At 41.3% G+C, this 16,350-nt stretch overlaps 1 protein-coding gene and 1 long non-coding RNA gene across 10 annotated transcripts in view; one reads left to right on the forward strand and one right to left on the reverse strand.

Annotated features, from left to right (window-relative positions):
- The window catches only part of ST3GAL3 (ST3 beta-galactoside alpha-2,3-sialyltransferase 3), a 184,169-nt gene that overhangs the window by 119,735 nt on the left and 48,084 nt on the right, over window positions 1-16,350 (reverse strand). For 6 of the 9 annotated variants that reach the window (XR_014221310.1, XM_082228914.1, XM_082228913.1 and 3 more), the window contains one exon: window positions 2,727-2,769. The exons of 1 other annotated variant lie outside the window; for it this stretch is intronic. Coding sequence is in view for 7 of the 8 variants with exons in the window: in XM_082228914.1 (XP_082085040.1) it covers window positions 2,727-2,769 (43 nt within the window). In the remaining variant the exon portion in view is untranslated. Of the gene's footprint in view, window positions 1-1,116; window positions 1,178-1,283; window positions 1,381-2,726; window positions 2,770-16,350 lie in introns of those variants that run through there. 2 more of the 9 variants (XM_082228917.1, XM_082228918.1) reach the window with 2 other exon arrangements.
- LOC309535658 lies at window positions 2,708-12,677 on the forward strand. Its single transcript, XR_014221337.1, has 2 exons — window positions 2,708-2,796; window positions 11,094-12,677. It is a non-coding gene; the product is annotated as an uncharacterized lncRNA (long non-coding RNA).

Below are 16,350 nucleotides of genomic sequence, written 5' to 3' on the forward strand. Positions count from 1 at the left end.
AGGAGACTTTTAACAGGTGCAGAAAAACCTCTGCATATGCTCCATAGAGCCACTGCCAGTCAGAGCAAACAACACTGGGCTAGACTGGATACTACCTTCTACTTGGTCAATATTCATAATTCATACAGGCCACGATCCAGTCCCTCTGCTTAAGAAGGGAAGAGCGCTGGAAGTTAGTGAGTGAGAGGTATCTCCAAAATAGAAGAACAGGGAGGAATGGCCTGGCTCATTCCTACTTCAAACTAGAACACTTAAAGCATGAATCACTTTTTTTTATGTCCGCTGATGAAGTCTTCCTCATGGAATCTTGAAGTTGAAGCAAAAAGTTGCTCCATCTGATCTGAGTCAGTGGATGCACTCAAAGAAGAGAGGAATAATGCTAGTGAGCTAGCCAATTCTATTCTACTAACTCTCTTCTGATGAGACTTGTTGGCTTCCAGTCTTCCACATACAGAAAGGCTGAGTCCTGGCTACAATATTTTAATAATATGTGATGAGTTAGAAGAGGAATAAGTGCATACAGAAAAATGCATACACTGAAAACTAATAGGGCATGGCATAAGGAAGAACATGAACACATGAAAAACTGAAATAAAAGGGTGCTGGTGTTGTCATATTCTTCCATACCTTAACTCATATATGCGTGTGTGTGCACGTATATGCATGTGTGTATACACATCTTATCAGAAGGTGGAAAGTGGCATATATGTGAATGAATCTTACAAAACCTTCCCCTGCTTGAGGGAAATTATGTGTGCCACAAACTAGTCAGCATGCCTTATAGCAGTGGTGGGGAACTTCTGACCTGTGGGCCTAAATAGGGATCATTTTAGCCAGAAGGCCATTTTCCTGCCTACCTGCCACCTGATCAGCAGCACTTGTTAAGTTCTTTGCCTTTAGCCATATGTTTTGATTACAAACTGCAAGGGCAAAGGAAAATGTGCCACCTGACAGAATGCCAAAATGGCCCACAGGGGTTGGACAACCTTAGCAGCCATTCTGCCTGCTGGAAACAGTTCCCCACCCATGCCTCACAGTGTCACACTTTGTTATTATATCTTCTTACTGCTACAGACTAACATAGTTCTCTGCACCTTATCACTGGTTATGGCTTACTTCAATCTAGTCTTCATTTCACACCTGTTTTATACTTCTGCACTGGCTATTAAATAGTAACCTGAAATGAAGCAACAGAAAAAGCACAATATTAAACACAATTGCTGACAATTGTTCAAATTTAATTTCCCCCCCAAGTTTACTCTATGTGTAGGACAAGCACTCACAATTAGTTTGAATGAAGTTGCTTGAGAAAATTTAATTCTACCATTTCCTCTGTAATTTATCACTGCATTATTCAGATAACTGTGTATGCCCTTACTACAGCAATTCCCACCCTGATGCCCTTCAGATGTTTTGAATGACAGCTCCGTCTACTGTCACTTGGCAGCAGCCATTAATATCTGGCTACAACAGGGGAAGGAAAAGAAGGGATGCTGGGCCACAACCAACTCTGCTGAGAAGCCAGGCTCTGTCCTCCATTGACAGTCATTACATTACAGCCATTACATCAGGCTGCAGCAAAAGCAAGAGAAGGAATGCAGATCCATTCCTTTGTTATACCTGAGAGCAGCAATTTCTTAACACATCCGCTCGCCATCTAGTTATTAGAACTTGTAACTAAAAACTTGTAATTTGCTTATTTTCTCCCCACTTCCATTCCATTTTCATTTTGTGTCATGTATTCTAGACTGTAAGCCTGACAGCACAGGTTGACTTTTTCAGTCAACTATGGAGCACCCACATCTAAAATAATGTTAAGCTTCTGCCCTTTGAAACCTGTTCAGGGAATGTGATCTGTCATTTTACAAGTTTACAGTGGTGCCTCGCAAGACGAAAAGAATCCGTTCTGTGATTCTCTTCGTCTAGCGGTTTTTTCGTCTTGCGAAGCAAGCCCATTGACGGATTAGCGGATTAGCATTATTAGCGGCTTTTAGCGGCTTATCTGCTGATCGGATCAGCTGATAAGTGGCTTAGCGGCTTAGAAAAAGGGGGGAAGGGGGGGAAACCAGCAGGAACTCGCAAGACATTGTCGTCTTGCGAAGCAAGCCCATAGGAAATTCGTTTTGCGAAGCACCTCCAAAACGGAAAACCCTTTCGTCTAGCGAGTTTTCTGTCTTGCGAGGCATTCATCTTGCGGGGCACCACTGTAGTTCTAATTTTAAAGTTTATGACATACACAAGGCAAGGTGATATACCTTACTTATGAACAGATAGGAATATTCATCAGGTCAGATCGATCCAATGAGAAGATAGAGAGGGAGATCACATCCCTATGGTCACACTAGTCTTGGAGAAGAGGTTGAAATACCAGAGCTATGACAGGGCTCAACAGCACCAGTTGCTTCTCAGTACTAATAAAAACAACATTAAAAAAAATACAGTTGCCAAATTGGGGAGGGGGAGTACAGGTTACCACCATTGGTCTTATTCCTGAGAAGAGACTGTGCAGTGCAATCAGCTATCAACAACAAAAAGTGCAATTGTGAATCTTATTGACCAAGAGAAAAGTTGTGAGCAAAATAGGAAGAAGCTGCCAACCAGCTCTGTTAATTTTGTGCTATACTACTGAGCACTACCGTACAGAGCTAGGGATCAGAATCTATTTTGTCTCCAGAGGAAACTGATAATGTTAGATCAATAAAAAGCCTTTCCATAGTTCTACTCACAGTCTGGAATCCAGCTGCAGGAGAAATCCCAGTTTGTCATATTCTGAAAGACAAAAGCAGAAGAGTTCAGGTAATTAAGGCAATACAACTTTTCATCATCAGGTGTCCTACAAGAGAGCAGAAACTTTTTAAAAAGATAATTTTTTGTGAAGGGCATAAAAGTTTAGAAACTGGATATGACAGCATGGTTAATAAACCAAGAAGTTCTTGTTAAATGTACCATCAGATGAATAATTTCTGGTTTCTTAATTTCTAAAGTCAGAACTAAATAGACTATTTTACATAAAGAACCTAGAAAAAAGAATAAAGATGCACTTGCATTTTCTATATACACACATACTTCTTTCAACTTGATCCTGAACGTGAGTTGTCATGCAAATTTTCTGAAGCATGATCATTCACCTTCTAACAGATTATTTTGTAACTCCTGCCACAATTAAATACAGAGCCTGCATTTACTTGGGGAAGACTTTCAATATAGGTTTCCCTATAGAAACAGCGCAAGACACCCCAGAATAATTGTTTTTTGATTGGGTATTTATATACTTCCACCTAAACATTAGGAAGAACTTGCTGACAGTAAGAGCTGTTCGACAGTGGAATTTGCTGCCAAGGAGTGTGGTGGAGTCTCCTTCTTTGGAGGTCTTTAAGCAGAGGCTTGATAACCATATGTCAGGAGTGCTCTGATGGTGTTTCCTGCTTGGCAGGGGGTTGGACTCGATGGCCCTTGTGGTCTCTTCCCAACTCTATGATTCTATGATTCTATGATTTCCACATGCTGTAGTCTGTATAAAGCATAGCCAAGAACTACATTTAACCCTTGCATTTTTACTCAAAAGGGTATAGCAGAAGGGAGTATCAACAACCTCCCATCCTGTTCCATTTGGCAGTCTCAAGTCTTACAGAGGTTTCAATCCAAATTGCATTCCTGCCTAGCAAAGGAGGAACAGTAGCAGCCCTGCTTCCAGCTGCTTCAAGTGCTGATGTGCAAAATTTACAGGCTGCATTTACACCTTCTCATCAAGTCAAATAAACTTTCAAATGAATTCCATCACCTCACCATACCCCAGCAAAAACACAACATTCTTTTAAAAAGACAAGATAATAATGTCACATTTTCAAGCCAACAATACTGCATTTTGAGAAACAGCATTTTAATTACAAGACATACTATATAATTAAACTTTCCTTTAGGGAGGTTATTGAGAAGACAAATCATTAACACTGAGGGAGTGCAAATCTGAAAGCAAGTGTTATATACTTTCCCTGATCCATATTATCTACACATTTGGGCTGCAAGAGGTAAAATCATGCAGGAAACAATTGAATAAATCCCATGATCAACACAAAGTCTGCAACAGGCAAAAAGTTCCAAGGAATATAAATGAAATACAGCTTAAGACAGGTAGCTCTGAACACTCTAAAATTCCAGTGCCTTCAACTAAAGATTAAGCATTGTGGATTTGCTAGGTATCTCCTGAGCAATGATACTCATAACAGGCACCAGTCACTTTGGGTGGGGATCGACATGGGTGGATATCTCAGTCATTTGTTGCAATACCATACAAAATCTTGTGGGCATCAATATAAATTTGATGCAAACAACCAAGTGTCATACATTATGCAAATTGAATTTTAAGCTTCCTTCAGACCTATTAAACCCAACAGACCCCTAGTGACCCTTTACTGTGGCAATACAATCTACCCTTGTTACTTATTGAAGAGCCATACTCTGACTCTCTGAACTGCAGAAAAGGCATGTTCTTGTATTGCCACCCTCTGGACTTCGCATGGAGGAAGCACATGAAGAAGGGTCTCAGATGATGATTGAACAGTCCAGGTCAGTTTATACGGGGAGAGGTGGTGCTTGAGGTATTGAAGTGCTGGGCTGTTTAAGGCTTTATAGGTCAAAAGCAGCACTTTGAATCGGACCTGGAAACTAGCTTACAAGCAACAGTCAGGCCAGGATCAGTCTAATATGCTCAAACATATTATTGCCCCAGTGAGCAACCTGGCTGCCGAATTCTGCACCAGCTGAAGTTTCCAAACCATCTTCAGAGGCAGCACCACATATAATGTGTTGCAGTAATCTAACTTAGAGGTTACCAGAGTAATTAACAACAGAAGTTAGGCTCTCACTGTGCAGATAGGGACACAGCTGGGCCATGCCACCAAAGCCAATTTAGCATCAAGCAACAGCAAAGGTTCCAAGAGTATCCCCAAGCTACATACCCACTCTTTCAAAGGGAGAGCAACCCCATCAGGAGCAGGCAACCTCCCATCCATCCAGTGTAGAGAACCACCCACTAACAGTGGTTCAGTCTTATCTGCATTGAGCTTCAATTTGTTGGCTGTCATCCAGTCCATTACCAAGGAAAGACAATGGTAAAGGAGAAGTAGAGCTGTGTGTCATCAGTGTATTATTGACAACAGACTCCAAAGCTCCAGATGAACCCACTCAAAAGTTTCATGTAAATGTTAAACAGCATGGGATATAAAATGAACCCTGAGGAACCCCACAATGAAGCCTCCATGGGGTCAAAGAGCACTCCTCAAGCATCACCTTCTGGAAAAGACTGTCCACGTAGGACTGGAACCACTGAAAAGGAATGCCACCCACCGCCTACTCTGATAGCTGCTCCAGAAGAAGTCAAGAAGAATGACCAAGGACATATTTTTCCTGTCTCTCTCCCAACAAAGGTCTTTATATAGGGTGACCAAAGCAAGTTTCTGTGCCAAAACCGGGCCAAAACCCCAACTGAAATGGATCTAGAAAATCAGTTTCCTCCAAGAGCACTTGGATCTGGTCATGACCACCTACTCAAGAACCTTGCCCAAGATGGAGAGATAGGAAACTGGCCAGTAATTGCTTAGATTATTCTAATCCAATGAGAGCTTCTTAAGGAGTAGTCTTATCACTTCTATCTTTAAAAAAGTATCTCAAAATGTCTATTACTGATACACATGTGTGTGGTGCAATTCTCATAAGAGCATACAGAGGAAGGTGGGAGATCCACATTCACAAGCTGAAGATTCTTCAGACTCATAACTGAAAGAGAAATTCATATATATATATATAAAATTTGAATAATCAGTTCTCAGATTGATTTATAAGAAAGTAAATTATATCATACATATTCAATAATAATTAATGTTGTGCTTGCATGATAATTTATAGTTTGTAGCCTAAAAGGCCATCCAAATTTGCCATTGATAGTCAAGTACAGGCATAGGCAAACTCAGCCCTCCAGATGTTTTGGGACTACAACTCCCATCACCCCTCGCTAACAAGACCAGTGGTCAGGCATGATGGGAGTTGTAGTTCCAAAACACCTGGAGGGCCAAGTTTGCCTATGCCTGGTCAAGTAGATACTGCAAATATTTCAAATTTCAAGTATAGGGGTAATAAAAAAGAGGTAAAAATGTTTTATTCCATGCATCAAAAACTGAGAAATTTCACACTTTAAAAAAATATATATAGGTAAGTATTAAGAAAGAACAATTCAAACAAATATGCTAATGAGTGCATCAATCTTAACAAATGTTTGCGACCTGTTGCTATTCTGGATATCATAGAGAAAGCTACACCTGAAATAAAGGGCAACAAAAGCATTCACTGCATGAGAACACTGACGAATGAATAATTAGGGAAACTTGACCTTGCTATACTAAGAGATGTGAAGAGGAACTCCTGCCCATCTGAAACGATTCAAGCAGAGCTATCTTACTCAATTAAGGAAAGTAGAAACATTAAGAACATAGGGAACAAAAATATGAAAACATGTGACTAACTTTCTTTGTACCGCATAGTGCAATGTGTCACAGATAACCCTAGCATATCACAAGTACAAGAAAACAATTTCCCCTCATACCCAAAGCACACTAGGCCTTGGGTCAAGAGAGATAAAAACATATTCTTCTAAGCTATAGGGCACCCTAGTTTCAAATGAGAACCTACCACTGCCAACGATTTAATAATAAAAGTGTAGCAGAAATAACACAAACAGACTTACAGCCAAGCACAGCAAGCTCAATAAACTACACACTTTTCATGCCAAGCTAAACACTGGCACAAATATGGAACTTTCCTCTGAACATCCAGGATCAGTTTAACTGCTGGACAGTTAAGTGAGAAATGCTTAGTCTAATTGCCCAGCTCCCAACAGACCACCCAAACAGACAACACAGCAGAAAGAGCAAACGCATGTACAATCCATCCACCTTCACATTTTCCAGCTGCATCCACATGTTTACACAGAGAGAAGGAAACTAATTTGTCTCTAGTGTGTATTCCTCAGGGGCCAAACCACAAAACGGACTAAATACTCCACAAGCATAATTATGAAAAATTGTATACACAAGTCAAACCAAAGAACACAGATACTACAACTTCAGCTGCTACCTGACAACATTCCTTCTTATGGGATCTATAATGTCTGCTCTCATTAAAAGAATAAGAGGTACAGCCCACTTTTATGCTAAGGGGCTACGTGCACATTTGTGGTACAGTTCTAGAAATATGCCTATACAGTGGTGCCTCGCAAGGCGAAATTAATCCGTTCCGCGAGTCTCTTCGTCTTGCGGTTTTTCGTCTTGCGAAGCACGGCTATTAGCAGCTTAGCGGCTATTAGCGGCTTAGCGGCTATTAACGGCTTAGCGGCTATTAACAGCTTAGCGGCTTTAAGAAAAAGGTTTCGTCTTGCAAAGCAAGCCCATAGGGAAATTCGTCTTGCGGAACGAATCAAAAAACAGAAAACTCTTTCGTCTTGCGAGGCATTCGTCTTGCGAGGTACCACTGTACACTGCTGGTTATGGGAACTGACCCATGCTCTATGCATACCGTATTTTTCGCTCTATAACACGCAGATTTTTTCTCCTAAAAAGGAAGGGGAAATGTCTGTGCGTGTTATGGAGCGAATGTGTGGTCCCTGGAGCCGAAAAATGAGGCAAAAATCAAACCGCGCTTCAGGGAGAAGGGAAGCCTGAAGAGAGGAAGTGGCAGCTTTCCTGCATTCTGCCTCAGGGTCTTACTGCCCGCCCTCTCTGTTTCGTTACTGTGTTTGCTCAAACGGAACAAAGAGCAGGGGAAGCCCCTCCCCTCCAGGCAAGTAGAGGGGAAAGCAGAGCGTCCGTCCTTCTATCCTCTCCCTGCTCCGGAGGAACAATGTTTGTGAAGGGAAGAGAGATTACAGGTTCGGCTTAAAATTCTGATTTGACTTCCTGCTTTTTGTTTTTGGAGACACACAGCATTCAAATATGCTTTCTTCCATTTAAAGAGGGAGAGAGAGAGAGAGAGAGCACACGCTGGCTGGCTTGTGTGGGTGGGTGGGGGGGAACTTTTGCCTTCCTTTCCTCACGTTATAGCCCTCTCCTGCATTCTTAGCCTTCTGTGTTTTTCCTTCCCTCCCCACTTAAAATGTGGTTACAAAGCATGGATCCACATGGATCCTCAGGATCTTTGCATTGGGTCAGCCAAAATTCCCCATCAGAGCACATAGCATGTCCATGACTACAGCCTGTCCCCCCCAAAAAAAATCACGCACCCACTGTTGCCTGGGGCTGCAATGGTGCAAAAACGTGGTTACAAAGCATGGATCCACATGGATCCTCAGGATCTTTGCATTGGGTCAGCCAAAATTCACCATCAGAGCACATAGCATGTCCATGGCTACAGCCTGTCCCCCCCAAAAAAAAAAATCACGCACCCACTGTTGCCTGGGGCTGCAATGGTGCAAAAACATGGTTACAAAGCATGGATCCACATGGATCCTCAGGATCTTTGCATTGGGTCAGCCAAAATTCCCCATCAGAGCACATAGCATGTCCATGACTACAGCCTGTCCCCCCCAAAAAAAAATCACGCACCCACTGTTGCCTGGGGCTGCAATGGTGCAAAAATGTGGTTAAAAAGTATGGGTCCACATGGATCCTCAGGATCTTTGCATTGGGTCAGCCAAAATTCACCATCAGAGCACATAGCATGTCCATGGCTACAGCCTGCCCCCCCCAAAAAAAATCACGCACCCACTGTTGCCTGGGGCTGCAATGGTGCAAAAACGTGGTTACAAAGCATGGATCCACAGGGATTCTCAGGATTTTTGCATTGGGTCACCCCAAATTCACCATCAGATCACATGTCTGTGGCCACAGCATGAAGCACAAAAATGATACGTCCACTGTTTCATTCAGAATATTTTTTCCCTTGTTTTCCTCCTCTAAAAACGATGTGCGTGTTATGGTCAGGTGCGTGTTATAGAGCGAAAAATACGGTAAATTCCATCCATTTGCTCTCTTTGTATGTACCACCTTACTTGTCATAGCCTCAGTTTGCAATGGGAATTTTGGTGGCCAATCAGCCTAACCTAACTGATTAGGTTAACTGATTTCAAGTTTCCTAATAAGACAACACAGAAAGACCATGAATGAATCTAGATTCTTCGCACTTTTGGATAATAGTAATACATGGTTAACTCTGGCTCCAAGACAACCTTCCATTGAGGTTCACTGGTATTAGCTTTTAGCCTCCTGTTTCTGAATCTTGCCTTCTAATGTCTGAGACAAGCAGTTCTACAAAATGTGGTGTGCCCATGCCGATGTTCATTAAAAGTTTCTAGTTTGAGAAACCTGTTTCACAGTTTCAATCTATTCGGAGAGTTAGGGAATTCATTATATTGGTGAGAGTTCAGACTAATCTTTCTCTTACTGAACGGACCTGAACCAATGGATTCAAGTTACAAGAAAGGAGATTTTGACTAAACATCAGGAATAATTTCTGATGGTAAGAGTTGCTCCACAGTGGAACGGACTCCCACAAGAGGTGGTGGCCTCTCCTTCTTTGGAGTTTCTTTAAGCAGAGGTTAAGCATCTGTCATGTATAATTTAGTTGAGATTCCTGCATCGCAGAAGGTTGGACTAGATGACCCTCTGGGTCCCTTCCAACTCTACAATTCTATGATTCTAGGACTGTTACAACGTTTCCTTGGGACATACGCGTATACATGTCTGCAAACTACAGAGTACCGTATTTTTTCGTGTATAACATGACCCCATGTATAAGACGACCCCTATTTTTGGGAGCCCTCAACAGTTGTGGAGTTTCTTTTGTAAGTTTGCTGAGCTGTTGAGCAGCTTTTTGATGATCCCCCGCTCTGGCTGACGGAACTGGTGCCATAATACACCACATACTGGCACTCACCAAATACTCTTCCTAAGCCGGGAAGAGGGGATAAGATGCCTCCTCTTGGACATTTCATTGCTACCACCATAGTACCAGCCCTCGCTTACTTAGCATATTAACCCGTGTATAAGACGACCCTCAATTTATCATTAAAAAATCAGAAATAATGTCATCTTATACATGGAAAAATACGGTAATGTTTAAGGAATAAACCCTTATGGAATTAAGATGACTGTCTGGGCAGGATGTAGCTGAAATATGCTAGGGGAACTATTTACCATTGCAACCCTAGTTCTATTCTGCTAGAAGACAGCTCTCTTGCCTAGTAGAGTTGGCCCAGAAACTAACATGTTTTCTGAAATACACAAGAGCACAGTGTGAGTTTCTTTGGGTCACAATCTGAATACTGGAGTGCTCTTGTAAGGCCCTTGGGATATGCGTGTGTGTATATATATATACAATAGACAACGGATAATAACTTTCCCTGAAAAATATCACAGAGGAACAGGTAGGTGTAGATGAGAAGTGATGCCACAGTTCACCTGTGCAGTGATTATTTTGGTTTCTGGGGAGAAAGGAACCTCCCATCCCAAACTGAGTCTTGATGACAGTTTACCCAGTGGCCTTACCATGGTTTGCACACAACTACTTAATGGGCTGGCTGTTTGTAACAGCCAACCAACATTATTTATTTCTCCTTGCTATTTCTTACAGATAATATCCAATATGAAAGCCTTAACTAGAATAACTTCCATGCACCTATTATATCAATAAAGATACTTTATAGCCAATTGCTTTATATTTTTCTCACGGAGCAAACATTCATATAAACAGTCTTCAGTCATGAATGTCATCCTTTGATTTAGAGTGTTTAGCAAGTTATGTAATTCAGGTACTGCATTTTCAGTAAAATTTCCTTTCCCATGAAAATGCCTGACTAGACCCCTCAGAAACTTCTTTTCTGGGCTCACATCCAGAACATTTCTCAGTGGCACTCGGCCAGCTCCATATCACCTTAGCAATGAAAGAGTTAGTAATCCACTGTTTTGCCTCTATGTATCTTCTGAATAAACAAGGACTGAGACAAAAAAAGAGTAAAGAAAATGGGGACTGGTAGTCTCAGAGCTTATTCGCAGACTTATGTCAGAGATAGCAAATTCTAAGCATGTGAATATTTTTCTTCTCCACAGTAAATTCAGGGCAGCCTTCAAAACTACGGAAATCTTCCAGACAGGAGTATAAAGAACTCATAGAAAACTCAAAAAGAAAGGGAATATGCATCATCTTTGTCTTTTCTTCTCTAAAAAGTTATGTACTTGGACACATGCAGGTCTTTGTTACATAAACTGTGATTTCATTCAGTGCTATGAATCCTTGTGTAAATGTAGTTAAACATTCCTAAGTGACTGTTTCACAAAAGAGGTTTTGCTCCACTTCAGAAGCCGTATCATATTTCCTAGTAAAAGTCAAAGATAATATTAACAAAAAAGTAATGTGCAAAAGTTCTTGGTGACCTCTGGGGCGAGTCAACTTGATCTGCAAAAGATAACAAATAATAAATAAGAGGACATAGGAATATTTTATTACAAGACTAGATTAAAGGTTATTTCTATGGAGATTCCCACCCACAGACATTCATATCCCATAGCCAATAGAGATGAGAGGTGGAAAGGAGACTAATAGTAGAAAAGAACTGCTGCACTTGACAAACAAGGTACAACAGGAATTGGCAAACCATCAGCCAACTCCCAATTAAACTGTCATGGGGATATAAAACATGGAGGAAGCACTGTTACCCAAAGATGAACTGGAGGAAACCAAGGAAATGTTCTGCAGAACAAATGAGCTTCTACAATTCATTGAAACTGATGAAACTTTATGGGCAATCATGGCAATTATTTATCAAGTAGAAAAAGCTCTACTGGCCCAGGCAGAGATGTCCTCAAAGTAGCATTGAAGTAGAGCATTCTGGATCACAAAAGACAAACTCAGACTTCACCATCGAACTTAAAATAAAATGCTTTTCTAATTCATCAGCAGTTTTCTCTAAAAAATAAATAATACAGCATTGTTTAAAACTACCATCAGGACATACTGGCTGGGAACCTAAGTTTCCTCCCACTGGTGGGAGCATCCCTTGAGCAGACTTCTGCTAAAAACACTCCTGGTAGTGTGTGGAGGACAGGGGAATCTCTTGCCAATTCACCTTGGTGTTCCTCCAAATGTATTTGGGAGGGCTGGGGGACTCTTGAAAGCAGCACAAAAAGCAGCATAGCAAACTTACGGGGAAAGAGGGAAATGGGTGAAAAATGCTCCCCTCCTCCTATTTTTTAGCTGTTATATTAGCAGCAGTTATAAAGCTAAACACTATTTCCTCATCATTTTCTGGAATGACATATTTTAGTTAACTAAGCAGAAATATTTTATTTTCCAGGGGCATATGATATCCTAACGTATCAGAGATATGCTCCTTCTGTTCATAGACAGGATGCAAAGGAGAACCCTGCAGGTAGAAGGGGGAGAAGCCAATTTCCTACTATATCTGAATAGATTGATAAAATTTGGTCCATAGTAACTATGATTGAGTAACTTAGTACAAAAAAATACATATAAACCAGCATAACAGGTTTTGGGGGGTGTTTTTTGTAATGTTTTAGAACAAGATCAATTATAATGTCCAACCTTGTGCTGCTTTCAACCTGCTGAAACTGTATTGCTTTTTGCTCTTTATATTTGCTTTATTTTATTAAACAAAATTAAAATGATAAAAAACACTTTTCTCTTTTTCTAAGCCTTGGGGTCTTGGGGTTGGTGGATGAGATATGGAGCCCCCTGGTTTATTTTTAAAAAGGAGCAGATGTAGTGAACTATATGATTTATATTGTTTATTTGGTATGAACATTGTATTTTATTTATGTACTTTTACCATGTGACTCACCCCGGGATCACCTGGCTGTGAAGAAAAGGATAGAAAAAATGGAAGGAAGGAAGGAAGGAAGGAAGGAAGGAAGGAAGGAAGGAAGGAAGTGGCTGGAAGCAAAGGTTCTGGACTACCTTCTTTATAGGGAAGCTGAAGTCTCCTTCATTTCCTTGGACCTAGTAAAAAAAATAATCTTCCAAGCATGAAAGCAATGGCCTTCTGAGCATGCAGTTGTACCCTTTCTAGGGTTGCCATGTGTCCTCTTTTTCCAGGACATGTCCTCTTTTTCATGGGTATGTAAAATGAAAGTCATCATAGTGAGCCATAGTTAAAAGTAAAAGGTAAAGGTACCCCTGCCCAAACGGGCCAGTCGTGACCGACTCTGGGGTTGCGTGCTCATCTCGCTTAAGAGGCCGGTAGCCAGGGCTGTCCGAGGACACTTCCGGGTCACGTGGCCAGCGTTACGAAGCTGCTCTGGCGAGCCAGCACCAGCGCAGTGCACGGAAACGCCGTTTACCTTCCCGCTATAAAGCGGTACCTATTTATCTACTTGCACTTAGGGGTGCTTTCGAACTGCTAGGTGAGCAGGAGCTGGGACCAAACGACGGGAGCTCACCCCACCGCGGGGATTCGAACCGCCGACCATACGATCGGCAGGTCCTAGGCACTGAGGTTTTACCCACAGCACCACCCGCGTCCCATAGTTAAAAGTAGAAGTTGGCAAATGTGTCCTCTTTTTTGCTCTTCAAATTATGGCAACCCTACAGGCTTAGCCCCAGAGCAAGAAGCTCCAAATGTTACTCTCAGAAACCTTTCACCCAAGTCAAAGAAATATTAGATGAGACTGAGAAATGCCCTCAGGAAAGACATGATGTGGAAGCTAAGCTCTCGTGGATGTTTCCTCCTAGGAAATAGTAGATGCTGCTGCCTAGTATCAGCCCTACCCAAGAGCAGGTCCTCCTCCAGAAGTAATACATAAGCAAGACAGAAAGATGTCAGAACAGGTTTGAGAAATAGAACTATCTCAAGAATTGTAAGAGTCCTCTAATTGTAGCAATCCATTTCCCTAACCTAACCCTACAGGGAGAGATGAGGGCAGATGAAAACATTAGCTCATTTGCTTCATTAACACAAGCTTGTTTCTTGCATCTGGTAACAAAAAATAGACAGATCATTCATGGTCCTCTAATAGTATCCCTCCGGGGCACTGATAGTGGTAAAGACAGTTTTCTGATTCAGGAATCCAGACCCTGAAATCCAGAATTATTTATTTTGGTGCCCTTCGCATTATGCAATTCAAGTTTCTAACCGCATAAGACCAAGGGTAGTAAACAGCAGATTAGCCATGACACACTCTGTTTCATTGAATCATGGAATCTTTTACATTGTGGGCAAAGAACACTAAACCAGTCAATTGTCAAATTCTAAATACTGTGGTTGAAAGTATGTAGTATGTCAGCATGTAGATGACAAATGCAATTATACAGCCACACACAATGAAGAGGCATAGCAGAGTGGGACATGATTCTCATTTTAAATAGACACTAAGTGCTCTTTGGTAGTTTTATTTTATTATCAATTGTTGATAATATCAGTTTAGATGCTTAGATCAAATCTACATCCCTAATATTTTTTTCAATAATTATAATTATATAAGATAACGCTCCTTCAAAATTGATTTGCTCTTTGCTGAAGATTATTCTTTTGTGAAGATTAATCAATTCTTGGAAATCATAACTGGCCTTTCAAAGTTATCCATTTATCAAAACTGAATATAACTCTTCAACTCTTGTTCTTTCGTTGCATGTGATCCAGACATCGTCCATCAACAAAGTGTGTCTGTTTCAGGGACACTGAATTTTCTAGAACACAATATAATGTCACATGGAAAAGTTATTGGGTTTAATGCAATTAAGAACAGTACTTCAAACATTCACAAGGGCACATAATGCATAGCAAGTTTGATGTCAACAATGCCAAGACACAAACACACACCCTCAAGTATTTGCTCCATTATGTGGCCTTTTAAAAAGGTTAGCATTATAATAACTCCCCTCCGGCAAAACTTCTGAGGCTGCATCCCCTCGCTGTATAGCTAAGTAGTGCTAAAAAAAAAGTAAGACAACATCAAAATTCTAGTCACTTCTGTGGACAGTGTCACAGTATAGTTAAATCACCAGGTGGCACTAGTAGCAGGAACCGTCTGTGCCTGTTCTGTTATTTTGAGAGAGTTAATAAAGTTATTGACTAGTTTCTTGACTGGTGTGTCCTGTGAGTCAGAGATAGGCAGAAGGCAGATCAGGATCCACAGACAAATCTTGAGGTGATTTATCAGGGGTGGAATTAACTGCTAGATATTGAACAACAGAAGCCATTAAAAGTCCACACACACACCCTTTAGAAATTCAAGTTACTGAGAGAAAGACAACTTGAGGGGTATCCAGGACTAGATTTGCATGTGAAATGATCAAGAGATCAGTTCTAGGCCTGAAACCAAATTGCTCTGCTCAGAGGCCTTAAATGAGAAGTGTGCAGATTGCAGAAGCCTGCTTGTGCCCCCATTTTGCCCCCATGTGGCTGGTGGTTCTCATGGTTCTACTAAAAAACAAAGATCTATCAAGCCTGTGGTCTGCCAACCCTTGCTTGAAGCTATCCATAAAAACAGCCTCCAACATCAATGTCTGCCATTTTTTAGATTGTTCTAAAAATATACGCCCTTCTCCGTGGCTGAAATGCACATCTCCAGTGCTCCATTAATTTTTGTCGGGGGGGGGAGAGAGAGAGACAGCAAACAGGCTATCCCTCTGCAACTAAGCTACTTTACACACTCATCCATTATATTTGGACACATTACAGCGCTCACTGCACTGGGACTTGGGAAAAGGAAAACACCCAGGACTTCAAATATCTGGATAAGCTCTAAATCTAACTGTCTCCTACACAGCAGAAATAATCCCACAAGAAAATGGTTCAACACATACAGATGACCATTTAGGGTTTGAAGGTAGGCTGGTGCTTTTTCAGAGCAAAAGGCATCCTTCCCTATCCCCAGAGGTTCTAGTCTACAGAGACTCCTATGAAAAGGGGCCAGATGTATATTGGAGTAGAAAGGCAGAAGTCAACAGAAGATAAGAAAAGGTAGAGCCGTTGGTCATAAAAACTGGTATGGAAAAGGAAGGAACATGTGTAATGCACAAGTTATGCCATCAAGCAACTTCACATCTTCAGGGACATATGGCACTAGGAAGAAGATTGGGAAAATTAATAGGGGCATAAAATCAGAACAATGACTAGAGGTCTGACCCAAAACTTCAAAGTGAGAAGCCATGTGACTGGAAGGACAAACGTGTTGCAACTTCCTCACCACCTCAATTGATGCCCTGGGGTGTAAGAGGAAGAGGGCCTGCTTTTTCAGTATGCTATGAACTAGATTCCCTAATAGAGGCTACCTGAGAAGTACTTTAAATAGCCACAAAGTCCTTCCTACACATACAAAATGTCAAAGCAACACATAACACATCCTTCTC

This window comes from Podarcis vaucheri (genome assembly GCF_965113315.1).
Source record: "Podarcis vaucheri genome assembly, chromosome: 6".
Taxonomy (NCBI): Eukaryota; Metazoa; Chordata; class Lepidosauria; order Squamata; family Lacertidae; genus Podarcis; species Podarcis vaucheri.